A 26,017-nucleotide genomic window follows, 5' to 3' on the forward strand; every position below is an offset into this window, starting at 1 on the left:
AAAAGGTTTATTTTAGGTATTCAGATTACAAGAAAGTGGTGGAACTACACAAACACATGGCTTCTCAATTACAAATGCATCTTTCAGACAGTGATTCAGACAGACAAGTGGAATCTGAGCCAGCAGGATGCAGGAACGAACAGGAGTTGCTAAGACATTATTCTGCCCATTACCAGTATTTGGTTGGTCCAGATACTTTTGGTGGTCTTGCTTGCTTGAACACCTTCGGGGATGCAGAGCTCCTCCCAAGTTGATGTGATTTGGGGAAGGTTCTCTCACAGAGCCAGCGTTTGTTGTGCTACGCCAGAATGCCCTCAAAAGCAAGTGAGCTAGTCCAATCTTTCCCTCAAGTGACGCCCCCCTTCTATATGTTAATAGCCCCAAGGTTTTCTCCAAGTTAACCTTCCACCCCAGTGGACCCAAATTTGATTGAAATGTTGATAGTAGAAGCATGGAGAAAACTGTTGTGAGCAGCCAACAACTTTCTGTTCCTACAAAATTTAGTTCCCTCTTGGTGCAGTCACTGTGTTTTAGGAAAATCATCAAAACATGCCCTTTATGTAAGTGTGCAAACATCTCTGGTTCTGACAGAAGATTTTACTAACAGGAAGCCCTTTCTAGCATAAACATGTCAAAATCCTAGGTAAAATATTACAAGAAAAAAAGGAAACCAGCAAAGGAGGAAGAAGAGTGAATTCATGGTTGAATTTGCAATAAGGGGAACGAACAGGAGTCAGAAACAAGAGGGAAACAGAGCAATAAGGAAGGGGTGGCCTGGTGTCCTTCTTGTCCTGGAGGCTGTTATTGGATAGACAGGGACCAGCTGCTAAGGACTGGGGTTTCATCACACACTTCGTGGCAGGAGATGGGATCTTAGGTCCAGGTGATACCGGGAGGAGGTACTGAAAAACGCATGAAAAGACCACATCTCCAGACAATGTAATTGTGGGCTCCATAGTGGGAAAGGCAGGGGAGACACAAGTTTCCAAATATGATTAGCTTCAGGTCCTGCTTCCACCAGAGCATGGGTTTTTATTACCCAAAACTTCAGACGTTGACAAAATTTATATTTGGGTTTGGGAACTGAAGCTTCTATTTGTAACCGCTAGGAAAAAACTTGTTTCAGTGAAGCCCAGAGCTTCAGCTATTTCATTTCCTTTACCCTCACGCTGTAAATATCTGAACCTTGTTCTCAACAATTTGTCTTATGATGACCCTGAGGAACCCAACAAAAAAAGAATCAGCTAACCAAGCCATATTCATTTTCTATCAAGGAACAAACTGGTGGCTTAAAACAACACAAATGATCAAAGCCCAAATTGGGTCTCACTGGGTCTCAAGGGGTTTTATTTCCCAGTACCAAGGATTTTTCTCCCCAAGGAATTTACCTTGTCAAGGGGACAAACACCACTTAGGAAAGGTGGACCAAGAACCGAAGTCTATACACGCCATTATTTTGCTTTACTCTGACTCTATCTGCTCCAGGGCATCTTCTGATGTCATTTATCAGATACCTCCATTTAGGCTATGACAGAACACCACAGACTATACTAGGTGACTTACAAAAAAAGCTTATTTCTCACAGTTCTGGAGGCTAGAAAATCCAAGATCAAGGCACTGGCAGATTTCATGTCTAGTGAAGGCCTGCTTCCTGGCTTCACCAACAGTCATCTCCCTGCTCTGTCCTCACACGGCAGGAGGAGCAAGGGATCTTTTATACGGGTGCTAATTCTAATCATGAGGGCGCCACCTTCATGACCTAATTACCTCCCAGAATCCATACCTCCAAGTATCATCACATTGGGGATGTTTCTACATGAATTTGGGAGAGATATAAATATTCAGTCCATAGCACGTCATATCCCACAATCAGCTGTTTGGATGAGGTTGGAACTTACCTTCCAATCTCCCTTCTTCCACTCAAGGAACACATTGGTTTTCTGGTACAAACCAGCTACTTGGACAGTGTTGGCCAGGTATGGGGGTGGCAGAGTAGGTGGGCATCTCCCTTAGAAAAGCTTATCTACTGAGAGGCAAAAATAAAGTTCCTTGGTGTACTTATTAACTCAAGAACCTCTCCCTGGCTTTGGACAGGAAATGAAAAAAGTCAACCTTTCAACTTTGCTTTATTTAGCGACATCATCAAGTTAGTGTAAGGTTTTATACTTTATTGAAATACGAAATATTTGTTATCTGTTAAGAAACATGGCACACACTCCAACTGAGTAAATCTGAAGACAATTTAACAAAGGATCTATTTTTAAAGGGATGGGCAGGTTGTTGGAAAATCACAATTGTTAGAGTAAAACCATTGGGGCTAGGAAAGAAAGGGGAGACTGTGGTTACCAGGACTCAGAACAAGAGGGCCATATGTAGCACACTATGCCCTTCAGATGAGGACTACCACCAGCCTGAACCCTACAGAGAGGAGGCTGTGGAAATAGGTGTTTCAATCTCAATCTTTTCGCTCTCTCTCCTTTCCTACTGCTTTTCCCTAATGGCTGAACCTAATCAGAAATCAGAGGGCAAAAGAGTATGTGGACGGAGCCAATAGAGATTAACTTCCTGGGGCTCAGAACAGAGAATGGAGGCGTGGTGGTGTGGGAGGGCCAAATGGAAAGTGTCTATTTGTTCAGGCAAAATGAAATTACTAACCCCCTAAGTTTTTCTTCTTCGTACACAGGTTGGTGGATTTAGGCTGGGCGGTCTCAAGCTGTAGGCTTGAGGCTAACAGGCACCTTCCCTTACCCCGACACCTGTCTCATATCCTAGGACCAGCAGGCTGACAGAGGGATATTATTCTCATAGTGATGGTAGAGATGCAAAAGACCAAGTCCATTTGTGTAAGCATTTAAGCCTTTAGTCATGTTGTATGTTTCCTGTAGCTACAGTAACTAATTACCATAAATTTGGTGACTTATTAAAACAAAAATTTATTACCTTGCAGTTGTGGAGCTCTGAAGTCCAAAATGGGTTTCATTAGTCCAAATGGATTGAGGGGATGTTTAGCCTGGAGAGGACCTTCACAAGGTTAAGCTGTGGGCAGGGCTGTGCTCCCTCCAGAGGCTTTAGAGAACTGTTTTCTTGTCTTGAGGTTCCTTCTGTTTTCAAAGCAACAGCGTAGCATCTTCTGGTGTCTGATTTTGCTTGTTTTCGCATCAGCTTTTTCTGGTCCTTTTACCTTCCAGCCTATTGTGATTACACTGAGCCCGCTTGGGATAATCCAGGATAAGCTTCCCATTTCCAGACCTTAATTTAGTCACACCTACAAAGTTCCTTTTACCATGTTAGGTAACATATTCACAAGTTACAGGGTTAGAAGACAGGCATCTTTGGGGAAGGGGAGGGCAGTATCTAGTCTACTAAACATGTCATGCCTACTAAAATTCCACTGGTCAAAATCAAAGGACAGCAGGTACTCTGCTCATTAAGGGAGGATGGGGATACACACACACACACACACACACACACCTATAAAAGAATCTGGCAAGGCCTTTAAGAAGTATTTACTGAATGTGAGTTTAGACTATTATGACTCGGGTATCATACTGATCATCTTACTATAATCACAGCCACAGCTATCCAGGCTTGAGTTCCTGCTGGGTCCGCAACGGAATGTCATCTATAGCAAAGGTGGATACAAGCTGTAATTTAAGATCTTATTTGTGCATCCCAATTATAATGCTGCTGTGTATGCTACAATCACACTGAAATTTAGGCTCTGAATTTCCTTCTCCCTCTACTCCTATCACCCAGAACAAGAGGACACATTATTTACTTTAAACCCTTCTCTGAAGGTGAAGAGATTCTGCAGGAATACTAAAGTTTCCTCACTCCTTTGCCAGAACTGGCCCAGAATTCAGCTGAACATCTATTAAGGCAGGGAGTCCACATACTACTTGCTTTGCTCTGAGGAGGTTAAAGCAAACCTAGAGTGCTGTTGCTACTAGTGGGACCCATTCTGTAAGGATACTGACAAACCAAATTCAAAACTGATGAACTGAAAAGGGCTGAGTGGATGTTTAGCCTGCAGAAGACCTTCCCAAGAGCAGACAGTACTATGATCTGTGGGGCCTGAGAAAGATCCAACTAGTAGCAATGAACACCCAAAAGTCCAGACTATACTCACAAAATACCATTTCCAAATAAAGATAACCAGAGCTCACTGGAGAAATGGCTGCCTCCAGATCTGAGATTAGAGAGAGGAGCCTGGAAATCTCATCATATTAGAAAGAAAAGAAACTGATAAAGATTATTAGGGTTGCTTCAAATGAACTCATGAGGCAACCTGAGTTGACTTTCATGAACCAAAGACAGAACAAGGCAACATCAATAAGGAGAACTCCAATGGATTAAAAAAAAAAAAAAAAAAAAAAAAAAAGGCGTGTAAAATCATGGTTTGTGGGTTTAATAATAGATTCAGGAAAAGATCATCAATGGCTGCCAATGACAAAAAGATACCCAAGTAGTTTTGGGAAGGAAAACAAAACAGAATCTGATAAAACCTCTAGAATAATGGGTCTCAAGTTTGAATAAGCACCAGAATCACTTGGAAGGCTTATTGTAACACCTATGGCTGGACTCCACTTAGTTTCTGATTCTAGGGTGGGGCTTGAGAAACTCTGTTTTTAACAAATTCCCATATGATGCTGATGTTACTGGGCCAGGCACACTTTGAGACCCATCATATTGTTCTTAGATCTAGTCTAGAACATGCTAAATATCATTAGCATGCAATCAGCAAAATCAAGACTGAAAAACTACTCAATAGTGGCCTTCAAAAAATATACTGCAAGGGACAAGAGAACAAAGAGACTTAGGTCTTTAGTCGTATATAGTGAACGATCTTCAGCTGGAGTATCTAGGATTTCCTTCAAAATTATCTGGAGGAAATGGACAGACATACATTGTTAAAGCTGAATTAAGTATTCAGGAGTTGGTTCACCATACTATTCTCTAACTGGTGCTTGCAAGCTCATAAAATCAAAGTAACAGCAATATATTTAAATAGTATACTCAAGGCTGTTCATGAATAGCTAAAAAGTAGCAGTGGTCACTTAATCAGATACTTGGGCACCATAATCAGCAACTGTGCTTTGCCTACCTTTTCCTCAATTGGCTAGGAAAGAAAGTATTAGGGTTTGACTACACAATATTTTAGTCCATGGAGTGACTGTGCCAATGTTTTGATAACAGCATTTACCCCCACAACAATACTAGAGGGCATGGTTTTACACAAGAGAACATAGCTTATTTTCTATGGAATCTATTAATCTCTCCTCTATTTAAAGTAGCCTCCTGCTCCCTTTTTGGCCCTGGGCTAGGAGAACCACACTCCAGCTTTCAGTGGTAATGGTGTACTCTCTGATGCTATCCAAGCTCTCCCCTTCAGCAGCTCTTAAACTTGAATATTAGCTCCTTCTCTCCCTAAAAACAAAAACCCCTTTTCTTAACTTTATTTATAAGACAGTCTATTCACAGGAAGTACTGCCTTACAGGTTATTACAAGATGACTGGACATGATGAGCTGAAGATAATCTCATTCTTGTGATATTCCTGCTAAAAATGCAATGAGGAGACAGCAGACAAACCCAAATTGAGGCCAATTCTACAAATAACTGTCCTCTACTTTTCAAAAATGACAAGGCCAAGAAAAAGGCTGAGGACGTGGTCCAGATTAAAGGAGACTGAAAAGCCATGACAACAAAACGTGGCAAATGATCCTGAACCAATAGAAAAAAAAGACAAAGAATTATTAGTGGTCAACTAATGAGACAGATCTATGGAGCATGGATTAGACAACAGTACTTTATTGATGTTATTTTTGGTACGCACTGTAGTTTAACAGAGAATGTCCCATTCCTAGGAATTAGTTTTTAAGGAAAAAACAGCAAGATGTCTCTAATTTATTTTCATGACTCAGGAAAAAAATTTTTGTAAATGAAACAAAGTATAATTAGTGATGGGAAAAGGGTATACAGTTTTTTGTACAAGATTTTTCTGTTTATCAAAATTACTTAAAAAGTCTATTCATTCTCTACTCTCTGAGCCTTCCTTAATCTGAGCGCTTTTCACTAGGAGGAATTATCTGACATTGTTTTTTGTTTTTCTTTAACGCTTTAGGGCTGTTAAGAACTGAACCAGGATGTAAAGCCTGCCTCTGCTAATAAATCATGTTAATTCCATGATTTCCTCAGAAATGATATTGAAAATGGGTACAAACGAGTGTCAACAGTAAATAAAAACTTAATTACTAAGTTTCCTAGTGTCTGAGCTGTAATACTCAGTACCACCTGCTTTTGCAAAATTCCAATGAGCTCTGATGAGACTACCCGGGAAATACCAGTTCTTTTAGATTTACATCTCCAGAAGGATACACAAGAAACTAGTGTTCCTGGCTTCTTCCATGGGGTCAAAGGTGAAATTTGCCACCTTAACCTTTTTAGATCACTCAATTTTTGACTCCTTTCTATTCAAGTATAAAAGGCTAATCACTTAAGTACTATACTGAGGGCCCATCTGTAGGGTTGCTGTAACCTAGCCAAGCAAATCTAAACAAGCTATTAAGGACCTAGATCAATTACACAATTGCATCAACTCATCCTTTTGGCAAATGGAAACCTGGTGTTAAACATACATAGATCCATCTTATTCAAGATGTGGTCATTGCCTCAAAAAGTTCAAAATTTAATGTGTAAATTGGTAATTAGTAGGTACCAAACCATGTAAAAAAAACTTTATCGTTTGATATTGAACATTAAAAATAGTATTTTTCATTCCTGCTACACAAGCCAAGGGATTAAATGGAACAATGAGGATACTGAACAAGTATGCTTACTATATATCCACTCAGGAGTATACTAGTCAGCCATTTAAAATAGCAGATCTTAGTAAAAGCAAACTGCAGAACACCACTCACGGTAAGGACTAACAGCTTATTGGGAAGAATAGGTTTTATGATCAAATAATTCTGGGAGTGACAGATACTGTTAACGGCAGCTACCTTAGCCAGTGAGCTCTAAAGAAAAGATACCTTATATTCCCAAGTATATATTAATTTTGCAATTAAAATTAAGTCAAAACTTAAGAACAAAACATCCAACAGCCATAGGACTGAAATTGGATAAAGTCAGAAAACTGCCTTCTGAAAACAAGGTAAATAATAAAAATTTGAGGTTTCCTAAATGTAAACTGCCGAAGTTTAGAGTGCTCCAAGTCTAAATTAAGGAAATTAGGTTAAGAACTTTGGAAAAGGTGATTAAAGCTTCCTGGTTTACCTGAAAAATACGTCACAGAAAATGCTCAAACCACTATTAAGGTAACAGGTAAATTTTATGTGAAAACAAAGCAAGACAATACAAAAAAGTTTCATATGGTTAATCCTTCACAACAGCAGATAGTACTTATTATGGCTATTACATGTCATATGACATGTTCCTGATATTAACCTCTATTTTTAAAAAAAGATTTTAAGTAATCTCTACACCCAACATGGGGCTCAAGCCATAAACCCCAAGGTCAAGAGTCTATGCTCCACTGATGGGGCCAGCCAGGTTTCCTGATCATCATCTTTAATCTCCACAACTCATGGCTTGTCCTTGCCAATTTCATGGATGACATTAAAGCACAACGACTCGCCCAAGATAAACCATCCACTATGTCGATCCTAAAACAGGTCTCTGAGGAACTGAAAAGCCCTTTTCCTCATACTCAAGTCAGGAATGGCTTGCCAACTGGCAACTCTAGTTGAAAAATCATTTACCAAATATTTGGTACTAAGTGGGAATACACAATAAATCCAAAACCAGCAACCCTCAGTAAGCATTTTATTGAGGAGATAAAGCATAAAGTAGGTTAACAAAGTGGGGAAAAGAAGATACCAAGATGAAAGGTAGTAACAACACAGGACTGGAACGTAAATCACAGGAACTGGTAGGACTCAAATTGGCCTTAAAGGCACTATGGCGTGTCAGTCAACACTATCAGGTAAAAAGAAAGGGGAATCAAGATGTTGCTCATTTCTATTTTTGCGCTCAGTTTAATACTCTATCTAGCCAAGGATTTACACATGGCATGTTGCAGACTCTCAGATTCTACTGATAAGTTAGCAAGGAACTAATAAACATTTCAGCAGTCAACTCTGTTCTCAAGTGGGCCAGTGTTATAGTGGTTTAGGTATATCCAATGACATTGAGGTCCACAGGGATAGAATAGGACTAGATTCTCAATAAGTTGGTCTTTGCTATTACCAGGAAACTTTTATGGGCGTAGGCACTTACCCATATAATTACCCACTTTGGGGGCAAGCAAGCTAACAACGTAGGTAAACCTGCCCATTACCATGTGAGGTTAGACTAACACAAGAAAGCCCAGTTGAAAGATGTTTTACACTTTTACAAAGTCAAATTTCACACTGCAATATTCCCCCCTCCTTCCTTTTTAAAAGGCTGTGGTTTTAAAAGCTTTTGTTCTTTCCCTGAAAACGAGAAAACTTTGGTCAAAGCCAATTCTTAAACCAACTTGTTCTTTAACCAAATTTCGAAAGGCAGCTGGAGATGTGCCTCTTCGTGAATTGTAACTTCTGTTCTTTCAAGTAGGAAAATAACTACAATCACAGACACTAGTGTCTTCTTTCAAATTCTGAAGTTTATACTGGGAAAAAACCCATTTCTTGTGAATATCTAAACTTTAAAACAGTATGAGAGTAAAGAAAAGAAAATAAGGTCATGGAAGAAGCATCAGCCTTTTGGGGCACTATTTTCCTAAGAGTAGGCTCTAAAATTTTCTAACAGGAAGCTCAGAAATTTCTGAATAACAAATCTTTCTATGCACTAGCAAGTACTCCTCCCAGCTACTCTGGGATTTTTGACACCTAAATCTTTGACTCAATTTTCTCAAGCAGCCTCATCTCAGGTATGCCTTCTGGATTATTGGAACCTACAAACCAACTCTAGATTATCATGCTTTTTAGTCACATCTGTGGCATGATGAGCACTATGCCACTATGCCCCACTATAGTACAATCCAGTCCTTGACACCTTACGCAGTGACAGATCCTAGAAGATAATAAAGCGGAGTCAAACAATCTGTATCTTGGTTTCAAACCAAGATTAATGAGTGCTTTTAAATGGAATTAAAGTATCTGAACATAAAGATAGAGGGTAATTCATTTCTCAAATTGCAACTTCAACTAATTAGGTTTATAGATGCATGGACCCATTGGTTATCCAGTAACTCCTACAAATTTGCAGTATAATTTGGCTTCCACAGCATATATTAAAGTACAGAAAATTTAGAGGTTACCCATGTAAATTCTTTTCAAGCCCACCATATGCTGTAAAGTTACAAGGATGATCTTATCAATTATCACATAACCCCATCAACCATTAACGACTGATGGCTGGGTGGAATTTCACTCTAATCAGCAACCAATTTTACCAAGCAACCTGTTAAGTGCCTGTTAAATATAATAGTCTTCCAGCTGAAAATGCAGTATTTGCTTTTCTACTTTGAACAAGAATATGCTAAATTTCCAATCAAAGAAAGGCTACTTCCATTTTCATACAACAAACACTAAAGACCATGGAACCATATTCTAACAAAACACTAATTACACTGACCATTTCTCCATAAAGTGGGATTACCAGGCTAAACGGGTTCTCAAGTATTAAGAACTACTTCTTCAAGAGTTCAATTAAATTTAAGTTGAAAAGTTTTCATCATTTAAAATCCACTAACTTAGGCAAAATCGTATAATAGACGGACCACGAAATACCTTTTAAACTCAAAGGGGCAGATAGGACTTTGGCAAATTTGATTAACAGCACAAAATGTTATCCAAATCCAATAATTTATTGCTGGTCTGAGGCTTGCCTTCTTTTACACTTTGAATTTACATCGTTTCCACAAAGAGTAGATTACCAATATTTAAAGGAATTTAATAGTGACCTATTCAGTAAGGCAATTATCTTGGTAGCAAATTTTTATTGAAATCTTACATAACTCAAGCTTATAAAAAGCCAACATAATTGAAAATTGGGTTCTCCCTCTAAAGCCTTAGGTATTCAAAGCTTGAAACGGTTAATTTAAAAGTAAGCAAACAAAACAACAAAACCCCTGCAGCAGATCCTGCTGAAATACTTAAAAAAAATCTAAATGAGCTTAATCTTTACAAAAGTTATTTTAGCTCAAAAGCTATAAAATCAAAGTTATCTTAATTCTACAAAGAAGGGAGAGGATCTTTGACTTCATGCCACCATTTCTTTAGAACCTCATCTTTTTCATCAAATTTGGCCACAAATCAAATTTCTGTGTGCCCCTGTTTTCAGGAGATTCCTCTTGCAAAGAGGCCAAGTACAAACATGGAAGAGTAACTGCTTAAGCAAGTAGGAAAGTGTTCCATAATAGTGTGCAAAGAATGTAGAGTTCTAAGTTAATCTCTGGAACTCGATCTGGACCGTGACCTCGACTTTGAACGAGATCTAGAACGGGATCTTGAAGCTCTTTTTGGTGGAGGGGACACAGAACGTGCCTTTGAGGGTGGAGCAGGTAGGGGTGAATTTGAACGAGACTGGCTCCTTGATCTAGATTTTGACTTTATATCACCTTTTCCATTTTCTTTGGGGGAACGAGATCGAGAACGAGACCTGCTTCGAGATTTCTCATACTCCTTAGATCTGCTTCGAGAGCGTGAACGGGAGCCCCGATCAGACTTGGGCTTAGATTTGCTTTTTGATCTGGATTTCCTGCCTTTTGATCGAGAACGTGATCGACCTTTGCTCCGAGACCTGGATCTGGACAAGAAGAGCCAGATTTTTTTCTCAATACCTTGCCAGAACATACAAATAGAGTAACATTCAGAAAAAAAGATCTAACAGCTCATTATTTACCTGGAGCGACTTTTTGAGATACTTCGAGATCTACTGCGGCTGCTCCTGCGACTCCTACTTCGTGACCTTCTTCTAGACCGTGACCTATAACAAAAGATGCAATAAAAAACATTAATCTCATATCTCAACACAAACTTTTGTGTCATTGACAAAAAACAGTAAAAATATAATTTCTTACCATAAATTAAGTCCACCTTAAAACATTGAAAAGAACCTCAATGATGCACAACACAAAAGAGACTACATACTGAACTTTCAGTTAAGCATCAATTGAAATACTGCTGCTTGAATTTTTCTTTGCTCTTAGCAAATATGGTTTCTTTTCCTTTCCCCGTATTTCAACAAATTACCTTGATCTGCTTCCAGAGTAAGACCGCCTGTGGCTCGTTCGTGGTTTATCCTCAATGAGCCTGATATTTCTGCCATTTATTTCTGTACCATCCAGTTTATCCAAAGCACGCTTCATGTCAGAGTAGGAACGAAACTCAATCACACCTTCGTTTGTGCGTTCTTTGTGAGCATCCGCATAGGTTACTTCACCTGCTTGTCTCATGAAATCCTAAAGAAGCAACAAGATTAAACTCAGAAATGTAATGAAAAAAATCTACGTACTGTACTGGATTCTCAGAAATTTAAGAAAAAAGTGAAGCAAAAGCCTACCTTTTAAACATTAGCCATATCGTTTTTTTTTTTAAATTTATTTTGAAAGAGAGCACACACACGGGTAGGTGGCGCAGCAGAGAGAGAGCGAGAGAGGATCCCAAGCAGGCGCCGAGCTATCAGCGCGGAGCCCGGATGTGGGGCTCAAACCCACCCAACTGTGAGATCATGACCTGAGCTGAAATCAAGAGTCAGATGTTTAACTGAGCCACCCAGGTGCCCCAGCCGTATCATTTTTATCTCAAATTATAGCACATACCTTTAAATCTTGCCAACTGCAACGACTAGAAAGATTTTCTACAATAAGCCTGAATTCTGTACGAACAGGTGGTCCATATTTGTCTCTGCCAGAGGTTCTCCGACTGCTGTATCCACCTCCACCACCTTTATCACATGAAGAGAATAATTAGATGCTTTGTAATGACAGGGATGCATGTTTTTTGAAAGTTAGTACAAACATATCAACTTTTATTTACTGGAGTAGGACTTTGCTATTATACTGCTAAACCTTCGATACAGTTGTGATTTGCCATAAATTAAATTAAGGGCAAGTCAAATAGACTAAATCCAACTAAACTTCTCCTACAATCTGTTAGAGAGTGACTGCTCCTTTATTCGATTTACCTCGCTAAGTTTTATTTTACAGAACATTGTAAAATATAAAACTTAACTGATTACATGCATTTCTACATTTTACAAAAATGTTTACTAGTTACACTAAGTACTTACATCACAGTGTGAGGTTTTTGGTGGTGGTTTGGCCACAAAACACGCAAGGTAACAGTCACCTAGTTCAGATTAACCAGTTTTGTCTAACCCTTGGAATCCTCACCATCACCCTGCGTCTAATGGCAAAAGGCTGCTGTCGTCATGGCTTCCGGTAAGGTCAGCCAAAGGGTCATAGGGCAAGGGTCACACAATGTATGGAAAAGCCAAGGCCAATCAGGAAAGGCAGTCATCTTAGCCTCAGTGGACACAGCCTCAGCCCCATTGGTCACTTTCAAATTGAAACATCAAGGACTTGTTAAAAAGTTTGAATTCAACATGCAACAATTTCAACATCAAACATTTAACATAACCAAACCCCTCCCACCTCCTCCCAGTAACATGCCCCAAATAATTCAAATGCAGCATAAAGCTTATTTAAATCTGTGTGGTACTATACCACATTAGTTAAAAATAGTATTTTCTTTGGCCCCCGCCAATTTCAATAACTCTAAGACCTAAACTTAAAACTCCTCCCCTTACCCCGTCCCCACCCCACCCCACCTCCACCCCAGCCTGCCCTCAAACTTCTACTCTAAAACATTCACATTTCTAGCTAAAGCACTGTCAGGTAAGCAAGGGGATACAACAAATACTGCCATCCCTCACTTCCTCTGTGGGCAGAGCCCACGACAGTGCTGACAGGGGCCCAAGCCACCCCCCGCCCCCAACTTAGCAAAAAAAAAAAAACAACAAAAAAAACCCCCCACAACAACAAAATTAAATATATAAGCCCCAAAACAGCCCAACCCTGGCTAGCCAAACCCACAACCCAATCCCCGCGCTCCGGCGTCCCGTAGCTGTCCCGGGCAGGCGTGAAGGCAGCGGCGCCCGTGGACACTGGAGCCAGTGGACCCCTGCCACCGCGCCTGCCCGGGCTGGGAGGCCCCACCCCGCCCACCCTAAGCCTGCGCCCGCCCCCCAGGATCCCAAGGACGCGGAGCGCGCGGGGGTGGGACTCACTGCGGCTTCCGTAGCTGTAGCCGTCGCGATCGCGGCGCGGGCCCCGGGCGTGCTCCACGATCACGCGCTCGCCGCAGAGCTCTTTGCCGTTCAGTTCGTAAACGGCGTCGTCGGCGTCGCGGGAGTCCTCGAACTCCACGAAGCCGTACCTGGGGGCGGTGCGAGAGCCGGGAACCGGCAGGCGACGTTAGGCCGGGGGCGCGCACGCCCGCGCGCCCACCCTCCGCGCGCGCTCCCGCGACCCCGCGCCGCCGCCATTTTGGAGGCCCTGCCACGCGGCGCCGCGGCCTGGGCCATCTTCTGTCCAGCGGACCCCGCCGCCGCCAGACCCAGAACACTGCGGACGGACGTGGGTTCCCAGGCCGGACTCACCCATTTTTGAGGTCTATTTCGAGGAGACGGCCATAGCCGCTAAAAAAGCGCTGGATGTCCTTTTCCCGGACGTTGTAGCTAAGGCGTCCTATGTAGACGCGCGGCATGTCTGTGGCGGGCGAGGGGCCCGAAGGCTGGCGTCGAACGGTTGACCGCAAAGCAGGAGCCGCGGTGCGGGTGCGGGGACGGCGAGAGCCCGAACACGCGCCTCACACCGCAGCGGCGGCCGAGTCCAGCCACACAATGGTGCGCGCGCGCCAGAGCTGCACTATAAGGGAGGGCGAGCTGGGGGCGGGGCCAGCGCGTGGCGTCAGCGCGCAGCACGTACCCTCCCGCTCTGGAGCCCAGGGCTCGGGGGTGACTTGCAGGTCCACTTCCGCGAGGTTTTGGGGAAGTGCAGTTCTGCTCGCTTACACAATTTTCCCCACCCATCATTGTAAACGTAGTTTCCCGTCTTCGAGCCACAGACTTGTCTTCTAATTTGTACTTTTTAAAAAACCTCCTTGGTGTGATCTCTCCGGGACAGGAGTTTGGGAGGCAGTCCCGGAGGACTCCCGGTTTTCATTGGTTCCTGATGTTGTCGTTAATAGGACTCTGTGGTCTCTGATTGGCTCCTTAAAGCGAGGCTGCGAATTTCCTCCGCTGATCGGCTCACGCTCCGCTCGGCGGGCAACGCGCGCTCCGACTCCTGATTATCCCGTTTCACCTAATCCGAGGTTTACCCTCCGGAGTGGTGGTGACCCGCACGGTTTCGCGTTACGAGCATACAGCCTTGCTGGCCTCTATCCCTGGTGGTCTCACAGCTATCATCGGCCTTGACCCCCTCGCTGCCCGTCCCCCTCCATGGGTCTTTTCTTGAAACACTGGCAAGTCACCTGTAGATTGCTGTGTACGTGGTAATTCCACTCTCGCTGTGGGTGCTCCCAAAGGGAGTACGACCGAGGTCTCTGGCCCAAGAAAGTTAATCAAGACCTGGCAGCCCTCCTACACAGGTGCTCTCTTTTTCTCCTCCTCATGGAGAGTCCCGTGAACCAACAGGTTGGAAGCCCCCGTGTATTCGATAGAAATATACATCTTTTTTTTTTTTTTTTTTTTTAAGTATTTCATTGGACATGCCTTTTAAAGCTGGAGAACTACATGAAAACCCCGAAGGAGTAAGTTTAAGTGGAGAGCAGAAAGCCCTAGTGTACTCTGAAATTTGACTACAGGAAAGGAGACTGGGAACGAGGGAGTAGAGAGGTGGGGAAAGACGGGATAGCACGGTGTTACAGAAGCCAAGAGAAGAAACAGTATCGGTGAGATAACACTGGCTGTTCAGGCATTTCCGAATATTCCATTTCTTTTTGAGCGGTTCAACCTTGATATTCTTTAGCTGGTTGAGACAGGGCGATTTGGCCTTCCAGGGAACTTTTAGCAAAGTGTAGAAGCAAACTGATTATTACGACAGGGGGAGAAGTGTTAATGCTGGCATCTAGCGGTAAAGGCTAGATAGTGCTTAAAAGTTAAATACAACACAATAATATAGATCTATAAAAATTCGTGGGATATAGTAATTAGGGAAAAGAAAATTCAACAGTGCGACATTTTTTCACTCCTCAAATTGTCACTATTTTAAAAAATGTTAAAATTCATTATATGGGAAGAGGTGCATCAGGAAATGGCGCTGATACAGTGTCGGTTGGACTGAACATTCTATTTGGGAAGGTAATGGGGTAGTACTTACTAAAAGATGAATATAGGCAATGGCGTGTCACCTTCTGTCTTTGCAGTTAATGTGCCCAAAGAGAAAGATGCAGCTAACATCATCCTTTGCTTCCTCTAACCTCTCCCCAAAGGCCAATGGCTACTTTTGTTTGTTTGTTTTCTTGTTTGTTTGTTTTTTTTGTTTAAGTTATCTCTGTGTCCTATGTGCAGCTGGAACTCACTACTCCCAGATCAAGAGTCACACGCTCCATGGACTGAGCCAGCCAGGCGCCCCCCAGTGGCTACTCTTAACAAAAAACCATTAACCCACCAACTACAGAAGACAGTCTCAAATGATCATCATTGAAGGTACTGTTGGGCCATCAGCATTCTGTAGAGTCTTGTTGATGATCTAACTCACCTCTGTTGATATTTTGGAAGAAAGACTTAAGGGAGAAATGATGGATGTATAGCACAGGAGGCCACTTCTTTTAGATACCTACAGTTGTGGCAGATAAAGATCACTATTGCTGATTCTAAAATTGTGGAGGTAACTGCAGAAGTCTGTCAGCAAGAGAGAGTGGCCTCAGTCTGATCCAAAAGAGAGTTAATAACTTTGAATCCATCCATAAATACCCAGATTGTAAAGGATAGTTTAGAGCACGCATTGTTGTGATTTTCAATCCCAAGTACCATGTGATTTGAAGTGGGTATAAACTGAATTGTGATAGGTTTTGCTATATTATGTCTGGAAAACTTAGCATTCCAGAAGCTGTCATCTTGAATGGACTTGGGTTGAACTTGGCAACTCAAGTGTGTTTACATGGAGTGGAGTGAATGTATGCAGGTGTTGCTGTAGAAATGGAATTCAGAAATGGAAATTGTCAGGGACAGAGTTTGAAAGAAATGTGAATCAGATGATTGAAAGAGCTCGGAAGTGATGAGATTAAAGGTACATTTCAATTGCGGTATTGGATTAAATGTTGCCAAGCTAATCCAAACCCTTTTTGAAAAACATCTGTACAGGGTTCATCTAGACAGGGTTTTTCAACCTAAGCACTACTGACATTTGGGGCCAGGTAATTTTCTGTTGTGGGGGCTGTCCTGTGCACTGCAGGATGTTTAGCAGTGTTCCTGGCTGGCATCTACCTGTTAGACACCAGTAGCTCTTTCCCTCCCCCCAGCTGTGACAACTAAAAATAGATTGAGTGAAGAGGATTAAGAGGTACAAGCTTTCAGTTATAAGTCATGGAGATGAAAAGTATAGCACAGGGAATATGGTCAATAGTATTGTAATGATATGGTGTGGTGACAGATGGTGACCACACTTAAGGTGGTGAACATTGAGTGATGTATAGTTTTTGGATCAATCTGTTGCACACCTGAAGCTAATATAACATTGTATGTCAATTATAATTCAATAAAAAAAATTGGGGGGTTAACAAAATGTTTTGAAATGTTGACAAATGTCTGCTAAAGCATAGAATTGACACCTAAGGTGTTGCTTGTGACAGTGAGGGGATGTGTGTCACTGAGAATGGGCTTCCCTTGTGTTCTGAGTATTCAAGGAGTAACCAGAATTTTCAGCAAAAGTGGAAGGATAATGAGGTTTCACCACCCAAGAAGACTGGGGAGGATACCATGGTGGCTCAGTCTGTTGATATTGGACTCTTGATTTTGGCTCAGGTCATGATCTCACAGTTCGTGTGTTTGAGCCCTGTGTTGAGCTCTGGTAGTGTGGAACCTGCTTTGGATTCTCTCTCTCCCTCTCTCTGCCTCTCCTGCTCTCCCCCTCTCTCTCTCTCTCTCTCTCTCTCTCTCTCTCTCTCAAAGTAAATAAATAAACATTAAAAAAAAAAGAAGACTGGGGATATACTGAACTATTTACATATCTGGTGTCATCTGAGCAATATGACAAGAAAATGTAAGGCTCTGAGTATAATTAACTGTGAACATATAATTTTTTTTTCTTTCTCAATACATGAATTTGAGCCCACAGCATCCAAGCACATGCCTGGTATAATGCTTACATTTAGAACCTACAAATAAATAAACTCTATTAATGTCAAGTGGAAAAAATGCACAGAGGGGACCCAAGATATAAATCTGTGAGTTTGTTACATACTAGATGAAACCCCCCAAAAAAGTAGATGGAGAGCAGAAGAAAATTCAGAACTATGCCCTGGGGGACTGTATTAACTCCTATGTGTAATCTGTATGGCTGCTGTAACAAATTACCATCAACTCAAGGGTTGAAAGCAACACAAATTTATTAGCTTGCAGTTCCAGAGGGCAGGAGTCAAGTGGTTCACTGGGTTAAAATTGGTGTCAGCCCGGCTGCACTCCTTCTGAAGGCTCTAGGGGAGCATCTGTCTCATTGCCTTTTCCAACTTTTAGAGACTGTCTGCATTCTTTGGCTTGTGGTTCCTTCCTCCATCGTTGAAACCATGAATTTTGGTTGAGACCTTCTTGCATCCAGTTACTCTGACCCTGACCTCTGCTTCCATTGTCAGATCTCCTCCTCTGATGCTGAGCTTCTTGCTTTCCTCTTATAAGTTCCTCACCCCCACCCCCACCCCCACCCCCAGCCGTGATTACATTGGGCCCACTTGGATACTCCAGGATACACTCTCCATCCGAAGATCCTTGACCTAATCACTTCTGCAAAGTTTCTTTTGCCATGTAAGTAAAGTAACATCTTAAATTCTAGGGATTAGGACATGCACATCTTTGGTGGGGACACTATTCTGCCTGCCAGAGGGACTCTGAAACTTAAATACAGCAAAGGAGACTGGGAAGGGAGATAGGGAAAGAAACCAAAGAATACAGTGTCACAGAAGAAGCCAAGAGAGGAAAGGGTCTCAAGGAGATGGTGACCTTCGACAAACAGAAAGTTCACGAGGCTTTGACCCAGCCACCGTACTCCTAGAAATCTTTTTGACAAGAGGATTGATTTGTAAAACCTTAGGCCCTAAGATGATATTCTAGCAGTGGAATACTCTAATCACTAAAAAGAATGTTAGATTTATCGATTTGACAAATACTTATTGTGTGTCCTCTGTGTGCCAGCCACTGCTCTTGGCATTGGGAATACAACAGGGGAGCTATGCATCAGGGTTTGTAAACACACCTTAGGCCAAATCGGGCCTGCCACCTGTTGTGTAAGTAAAGTTCTGGTGGAACACAGCCATTCACTCACATATACCGTGTCTGCTCTTCAACCACAACAGCAGTATTGAGTAGTTGCAATAGAGACGGTCTCCCGCAGAGTCTCAAATATTTAATAGCTGGGTCTTCACAGAAAATGTTTGCCTACCCCAACCCCTGATATAGACTTATAGAGATGCTCATGGTATGTTGTTAAGTGAGAAAGACCAGGGTTAATATATGCATGATTTCATTTTTTTAAACAACAATAACCTTCTCAACCTCCCAAGCCCCAACACGTTATATGAGTATGCATGTGTATGTGCGGTTGGACTTGTGGTTGTCTCTCAGCATCAGTGAGGTTAGGTCCTACATAATCATGTCCCCACTAACTTGCTCTCAGTGTTCCTTACTCCTCCTTCTATCTGCTCCTTACTGTGCCTTGAATATGTCAAGCACACACCCACCACAGGGCCTTTGCATTGAATGCCTCTCTGTGTCTGGAGCTCTCTTTTCCTGTGACTTGTCTCCTCATCTCTGGTTTCTGTTCAAAGTCACCTTCTCACCCCTGTAACTACTTATTTTATTCTTTGATATGTTGTTTTCCCCCCAGCTTTATAGAGATATCGTTGACATACATTTAAGGTGTAATATGTGATGATTCAATACACATGTATGTTGCAAAATGATGATCACAATCAGGTTAATTAACCCCTCCGTCCCCTTACATAATTACCATTTTTATATGTGGGTGATAACATTTACGATCTGCTCTCAGCATTTTTCCAGTTGTTAATACAGTGTTGTCTATTGTGAATTGTAGTCGCCATGCTGTACATTAGATCCCCAGAACTTACTCATCTTATAACTGAGAGTCTGTACCCTTTCACCTACATCTCATTACCCCTCCCCCCCCCCCCCCCCCCCCCGCCCTGGCCCCTGGCAACTGTTTCTACAAGTTCAGCTTTTTTAGATTCCATATATAAGTGAGAACATGTGGTATTTGTCTTTCTCTGTCTGACTTATTTCACTTAGCACAGTGCCCTCAAGATCCAACCATGTTGTCACAAAAGGCAGGGTTTTCTTTTTTTTAATGCCTGAATAATATTCCATATACATATGCCACATTCTTTATCTGTTCTTCTGTCGATGGCCACCTATGTTATTTCCACGTCTTGGCTTTTGTGAATAATGCTGAAATGAACATATTCAAAAAGTGGTATCTTTTTGAAATAGTGCTTTCATTTCCTTTGAATATATACCCAGAAGCGAGATTGCTGGATCATATGGTATTTATATTTTTAATTTTTTGAGGCACCCTCCCCGTTGTTTTCCTAGTGGCTGCACCAATTTGCATTCCCGACAACAATGCACAAGCTTCCCTTTTGTCCACATCCTCACCAACACAAAGTAACCCCCATTTTATTTTGTTTTGTTTTGTTTTATTGTATTTTATTTATGTTTTATTTTATTTTTGAGAGTGAGAGCGGGGTAGGGGCAGAGAGTGAGGGGGACAGAGGATCTGAAGCCGGCCAGCTCTGTGCTGACAGCAGCTGATGGGCTTCAAACTCGCAAACTGTGAGATCATGACTTGAGCCAAAGTCGATTGCTTAACCGATTGAGCCACCCAGGAGCCCCCAAAACCCCCATTTTAAACTAGCATCCCTCTCTGAACTCTAGATCTTTTTTTTTAAAATGTTTTATTTGTTTTTGAGAGAGAGAGAGAGTGAGCAGGGGAGGGGTAGAGAGGGAGAGGGAGAGAGAGGATCCTAAGCAGGTTCCAAGCTGATATCAGAGAGCCTGACGCAGGGCCTGGCCCTACCAACCATGAGGTCATGACCTGAGCCAATGCTCAACCGACTGAATCACCCAGGTGCCCCTGCACTCTATATGCTGTTTTATTTTTCTATATGGAACTCTCATCACTTGACATATTATTTACTGTCTGTGCCCACCCCCGCTAGAACGTGAGCTTCATTAGTGCAGGAACGTTGTCTGTTTCCTCTGTGTGCCGTCTCCAGCCCTGAGAAGTGCCAGGCATGCAGTGAGTGCTCAGTGAGAGTAGCGCGCTCAGGCAGTTGTTGCGAACTCACGAAGCGAGTATGTCCACTTAGCAGGTATTATTGCTGCAGGGGTCATCAGGGCCTGCTGATGGGATGGACTCTTCTTCCTTCTGATTCAAGCCCCACTCACTCATGCTGCCCGGCCACTCAGACCCTCTGCAGGGATGCTCGCTCCAGATCCCACATCTCTTCCACGGGAACTTACCTAGACAGGATCCTGGTGTGGCTAGACAGCCACAGGAAGTCTCGTACATGGTCAGTGGGAATGGCAATTGGTGCACTTTGGGAACTGTGTGATAGTGTCGACTAAAGCTGAAAGCTGCTAGCCCACCGCCCACCACTGTGACCTGGCAATTCTGTTAAAGAAACGTGTACATATGCTCTTCAAAAGGAATGTACTAGAAATCCGTAGCGGCTTTATACGTGGGAGTCCCCAAACTGGAAACCACTCAGATGCGCATCAAAAAGAGCGTGGCCAAATCATTTATGGTTTATTCGTACCACACACTGCTACCCAGCAATGAGATTGAACTACAGTACACAGCCCAGTCAGTGGATTTCACGACATAAGCATCTAAGCAAGACACGAAGGAACCCATACCATATGGTTCCATGTATGTAAAGCTGAAGAAGAAGCCAAACCGATCTATGGTATCAGAAGTTACAGTGGGGGTGGGGGTGGTGACCAGGAAGGAGGCTTCTGGACTTCGGGTCCTAGCTTGTATCTTGAGGTGGGTGCTTGTTGCACAGGTGTGCCCTGTTTGAGAGAATTCATTGAGCTGTGCACTTCTGATTTGTGTACCTTGCCGTATGTATGTTGTACTTCGATGGAAGATTTTTTTAAAAAAAGGAATATCTCTGTAAAACAAAAAATTATAATTTACTTGACCTGGAGCACTCTGGGTTGTGCTGGACTAATTAGCTCCTGAGGATTTGATTCATAGTCTTTGCCCATGAATGTCACTTTGTCTGAATCAGTTAACTATTTTGGTTTTGTCCTCCAGTTAGGTTTCTGTAGACCCAGTGCTCCTTGACTGGGAAGGTGGGGGTCTGTTGCCATCTGGTGGCCATTTGTATGATTACAGCGGTAGGTAAATTCCACTGGCTGCCTGGTCCAGGGGTCAATGAAGCTCAGAGAGAGGAGGTCTTTGAAGGTCCCTCAATCTAAATCTTCTGAGTCAACACCTTATTCACTCCCAGGTTTTCTGGCCCTTACTTGAACATCTCCCAAGTTGAGAGTTTACTGCCTAACCAGACAGCTAAGTCCATTTTTGGACATCTCTCATTTTGAGTAAATTCTTTATAAAAGTGAAAAATTGCTTCCTTGACTTATCTAGCCACTGGTCCTGATTGTGTCCCTGAGGCTGTTCAAATAACCACATCTGTTTCCCACACCTAGGTCATCCAGATGTTTGGGGGCAGCCCTCAGACCTTCTGTTCAAGTAAGTCCTCTCTTCTGGCTAGATGTCCACAGTCCCCAAAACATCTCTTCTGGGGCTTGCTTTTCAGATTGTTTGTCACCGTGGCTGCTAAGCAGTCTGTACTCAGACTCACTGGTGACCTTCTTCAGGGTGGCCCTCAGGCTGACCTTGCCCCCTTGGACTTCTCTGCACCTGCCCGTTGCTGCTGCTGTGGCCATATTGTTCTCCAGGCCAGTTATGAGCTGCCTGGTGTCCAATTCCTCACTCAGCCCTACCTCTCTTACAAGGAACCTAATTGGAATTCTGGAATAGCCCAGTTGTGGCAAACAATGTTTGTCTTGAGAATGGGAGCAGGTGAGGCAGCAGAATGGAAATCCAGTGCTTATTGGCAGGTAGGCTCCATCCTGGGGCAGCCGGGAGAAAAAGTGCTGATGAAGAAAGTCCTAGTTGGCCTCATGTCCGGTGAAGAGCACGAGGCCATGGGGAAACTCCGAAGACAAATACAAGAACCCATGGTGTACTTCATGGATACTGTGGTCTCCATGCTTGTCAGAGTCCCATGGGAGGCAATGCTGGGCTCTCTTCCCAGGTCTTCCCCTGAGCTGGTGCGTGTAGGTTTCTGTTTTTCTGCCAGACACTAGGCTGTGGCTTGCAGACATTTTACCCATCATTAGTTCTACATGCTGTTATTTGGATGCGTTCAGGCTGAAACATATTCCCAAATGTCTTGTGCGTGCCCTTGCTTATCACCACAGCCCTTATTCTGGCAGCAAAAGCTGCATCAAATGGTGGTTTCTAATGTCCTAGAACAGAGGAGTCAAGCGAACTGCACCATGCCAGAGAGCATCCAGGGTGTGTGCCCAGGGTGTAGAACCCAGTTCCTAGCAGAGTGAGGGAAAATAAGTCTTTTTAAAAGGTACCTTGCATGGCCCGGGCACTGTGCTAGGCTCAGGGGGATAACAGGGAACGAGACAGACCCAGTCAGCTCTTCCAAAAATTGTAGGCCCAAAGCAGTGGTCCCCAGATATTGGTGAGCACCATTTAAATATGAAGGTCTACGGGCTCCATCCCTCGTAGGTGGAGTCACTGGGTGCAGGGCAGGGCCTCAGAATATGCATGTTCAGCATCTTCCAGTGTGACTGTGAAGCAGATGGTCAGGCGATCATGCTTTGAGAAATACTGGCCAGGGCTCTTGGGTCTTTGGAGCCCCTGCTCCTGTCAGCATTCCCTGGGAGCTTGTTAGACACGCAGGATCTCAGGTTCCACCCAGACCTACTGGACTAAAACAAGCATTTAAACAAGCTTCCCAGGAGGACTTGTGTTAAAGTTTGAAAAGCATTGCCAGTGCAGTGTGTGAGTATTTTCACCTTACTTCGGTATTGTTTTGATAAGAGAAAGAATGCATTCATGTATTATTTGGCAATTAAAAATCAATTAATGAAAAACTTTGTATAAACCAGCAAGATCTTGTACAGGAATGTTCACAGCAGCTCTATCCATAACAGTCTCAAACTGGAAACAGCCCAAATGTCTATGTCAATAGGTGAATGGATAAACAGAAGGGGGCGTATTTGTAAAATGGAATACTACTCAGAAATACACAGGAACAATCCAACAGTGTGGATGAATCTCAAATGCATTATACCAAGTGGGATGAGCCTGACGCAAAAAACCGCATGATGTTTGAGTCCATTTATATCATGTTCTAGAAAAGGCAGGACTAAAAGAACAGGAAGCTAATTCCTGGTGGCAGGGGCTGGTGTTTGGAGGAGAGAGCTGACTGCAGAGAAGCAGGAAGGAACTTCTTTGAGTGAAGGGAATGACCCATACCATGATTGTGGTGGTATTCACACGATTATGCATTTACCCAAACTCATTGAACAGGATGCTTTAATTAATTAATTTATTTATTACTGTTTTCATTTATTTTTGGGAGAGAGACAGAGTGTAAGCGGGGGAAGGGCCAAGAAAGAGGGAGACACAGAATTTGTAGCAGGCTCCAGGCTCTGAGCTGTCAGCACAGAACCTGACCTGGGGCTCAAACTCACAAACCGTGAGATAATGACCTGAGCTGAAGTCAGACCCTTAACCCACTGAGCCACCCAGGCACCACTTAACGTATTTTTTTTTAATGTTTTAATTTATTTTTCAGAGACAGAGCATGAGTGGGGGAGGGGCAGAGAGAGAAGGAGACACAGAATGTGAAGCAGGCTTCAGGCTCTGAGCTGTCAGCGCAGAGCCCGATGTGGGGCTTGAACTCACGAACTGTGAGATCATGACCTGAGTGGAAGTCTGATGCTTAACTGATTGAGTCACCCTGGCACCCCAAACTGGATACTTTAAATGGGTGAATTTTACTGTATATAAATTGTACATCAATAAAAATGATAAAAACAAGAAAAGCAAAACCAAGAGCATCAAGTACTTTGGGCCATCTTTGTTGTTCCCAGAGAGCCTCAGTTAAGTCTCCCCTCCTCCATCCCGGTGCCTCCATGCAACCCCCACCTGAGCTTCCTACTCATCTCACCAAAAACTAAAACTGGGCCCTCCTGGCCTTAAAGGGGTGCTGTCTCCTGCAGTGTCTCTGGTGGCTTCGCTTTCTGCTACAGGCACAGCGTGGTGAACACGGTGTTAAATAGATTCAACAGGAGCATGTTAATATTTCCGTGGCCTGTGTAAGTAAACAAAACCCCAGCTCTGTAAATGCATGAAGGGTAAGAAATCGAAGCCCATCATAGTCAACTAGGCTTTTCCAAATCAGGCAAATACTAAGGACAACCAGTCACAAAGAGCCTACCAGTCTTTAAGCTACAGCCCACCGAATAATTTCATTTCCCCGCCTTCTCTTTTTGTCTTTCCTCCTAACCCTGTGGGAGGAGTGGTTCAATGCTGCCAGATTCAAATAGGTTTTTACTCCAATAAACTCTTATAATTTTTAATATGCTTTTGCTCATTTTCTAAATTTAAAGAAAAAAATATAGGTGGCTCATTTTTGAGCATCTGGCTCTTGCTTTCGATTCAGGTCATGATCTCATGGTTTGTGAATTCAAGACCCATGTTGGGTTCTGTGCTGACAGTGAGAAGCCTGCTTGGAATTCTCTCTCTCCCTCTTTCTCTACCCCTCCCATGCTTGTTCTCTCTCTCTCTCCAAATAAATAAATAAACTTAAAAAAAAAGGAAATATAAGTAGCATACAATATTAGTTTCTGTGTTTGTTTATCTTATTAACAAGGATTAAAAGCATATTTCTGGAGCCAAATCACTTCAGTTCTGTTTCCAGCTCTTTCAGTTGCTAGCTGTGTGACCTTGGACACATTTCTTAACCTCTTTGTGCCTCAAAGTAATAGTACCTGTCTCAAAGAGTGAGAATTTTAAAAAGTCAGTTTATTGTAAGGTTTTAGAGTAGTGCCTAGCTCATAGTAGATGTAGAGGTCACTTTTAGGCAACAGGCTTGAGCACTGCAAGGTAGAGCAAGACAAAAGGGTCCAGAGTGACCAATGAGCTGATGCAAACAGGCCCATCAGGTGACCCACCTCAAAACATCCATAAGCCTTAACCAACCAATGAGCTACTTACAACCAGGCACAGGTACCAAAAAAGGAAAATTCCGTGCATTCTCCTACTTCCTCACCTTCCCCCTTTAAACACACCCCCCTCTCGTTGCCCTGTGGCAGACAGTCTCTGCTTTGCTGTTTGGCCCGTGCATTCAACAAACTTCTATCCTTTATTCTACCTTGCTTGAATTATTTCACTGCCTGTGCCTCTGGCTTCCACCCAATCTAGTTGCCCTACATTTGGGGACCCCCATCCAATTGGGAGAGACACCACAGTAGGCACTAAATAAGTGTTGGCTATTATTGTTGAATAAATGCAGATTTTATCCACACTTCCTTTCCCCCACCCCTGCTTAACATAGCCATGGAGATCATTTTTATGGACTGGTTACAAGCTAAGAACTCTTAGTTCTCTATCTTTTATGATAGGTTGATTCTAGAAGCAACCTCTGATCCAGTTCCATCTATCGTCACTGATGGAGGACTCTGGGGGAATGGCC

At 42.9% G+C, this 26,017-nt stretch overlaps 1 protein-coding gene and 1 long non-coding RNA gene across 4 annotated transcripts in view; one reads left to right on the forward strand and one right to left on the reverse strand.

The window, feature by feature from the left end:
* Positions 1-9,833: 9,833 nt before the first annotated feature.
* Positions 9,834-13,879, reverse strand: SRSF6 (serine and arginine rich splicing factor 6). The gene is made up of 6 exons (XM_019458465.2): positions 13,650-13,879; positions 13,278-13,426; positions 11,809-11,933; positions 11,240-11,448; positions 10,890-10,973; positions 9,834-10,793 (listed from the first exon to the last, which is right to left on the reverse strand). The coding sequence occupies exons 1-6, from the start codon at positions 13,754-13,756 to the stop codon at positions 10,433-10,435; spliced, it is 1,035 nt and encodes a 344-aa protein (XP_019314010.1). The 5' UTR covers positions 13,757-13,879; the 3' UTR covers positions 9,834-10,432.
* Positions 13,785-26,017, forward strand: part of LOC109272426 (uncharacterized) — a 135,611-nt gene continuing 123,378 nt past the window's right edge. For 2 of the 3 annotated variants that reach the window (XR_002082458.2, XR_008417721.1), the window contains exons 1-2: positions 13,785-13,895; positions 15,564-15,701. This is a non-coding gene — a long non-coding RNA (uncharacterized LOC109272426). Of the gene's footprint in view, positions 13,896-13,915; positions 14,688-15,563; positions 15,702-26,017 lie in introns of those variants that run through there. The other variant, XR_002082460.2, reaches the window with a different exon arrangement.

The sequence above is a fragment of the Panthera pardus genome, unplaced genomic scaffold (genome assembly GCF_024362965.1).
Source record: "Panthera pardus isolate Hobbes unplaced genomic scaffold, ASM2436296v1 HiC_scaffold_25, whole genome shotgun sequence".
Lineage (NCBI taxonomy): Eukaryota > Metazoa > Chordata > Mammalia > Carnivora > Felidae > Panthera > Panthera pardus.

Excerpts from the sequence above, each read along its gene's own strand:
- SRSF6 (XM_019458465.2), bottom strand. The coding sequence starts at position 13,756 with ATGCCGCGCGTCTACATAGGACGCCTTAGCTACAACGTCCGGGAAAAG. Across the intron at positions 10,974-11,239 it reads TACTCTGGAAGCAGATCAAG|GTCACGGTCTAGAAGAAGGT; the intron begins GTAATTTGTTGA and ends CTTTTGTTATAG. Across the intron at positions 10,794-10,889 it reads ATCTCAAAAAGTCGCTCCAG|ATCCAGGTCTCGGAGCAAAG; the intron begins GTAAATAATGAG and ends CTTCTTGTCCAG.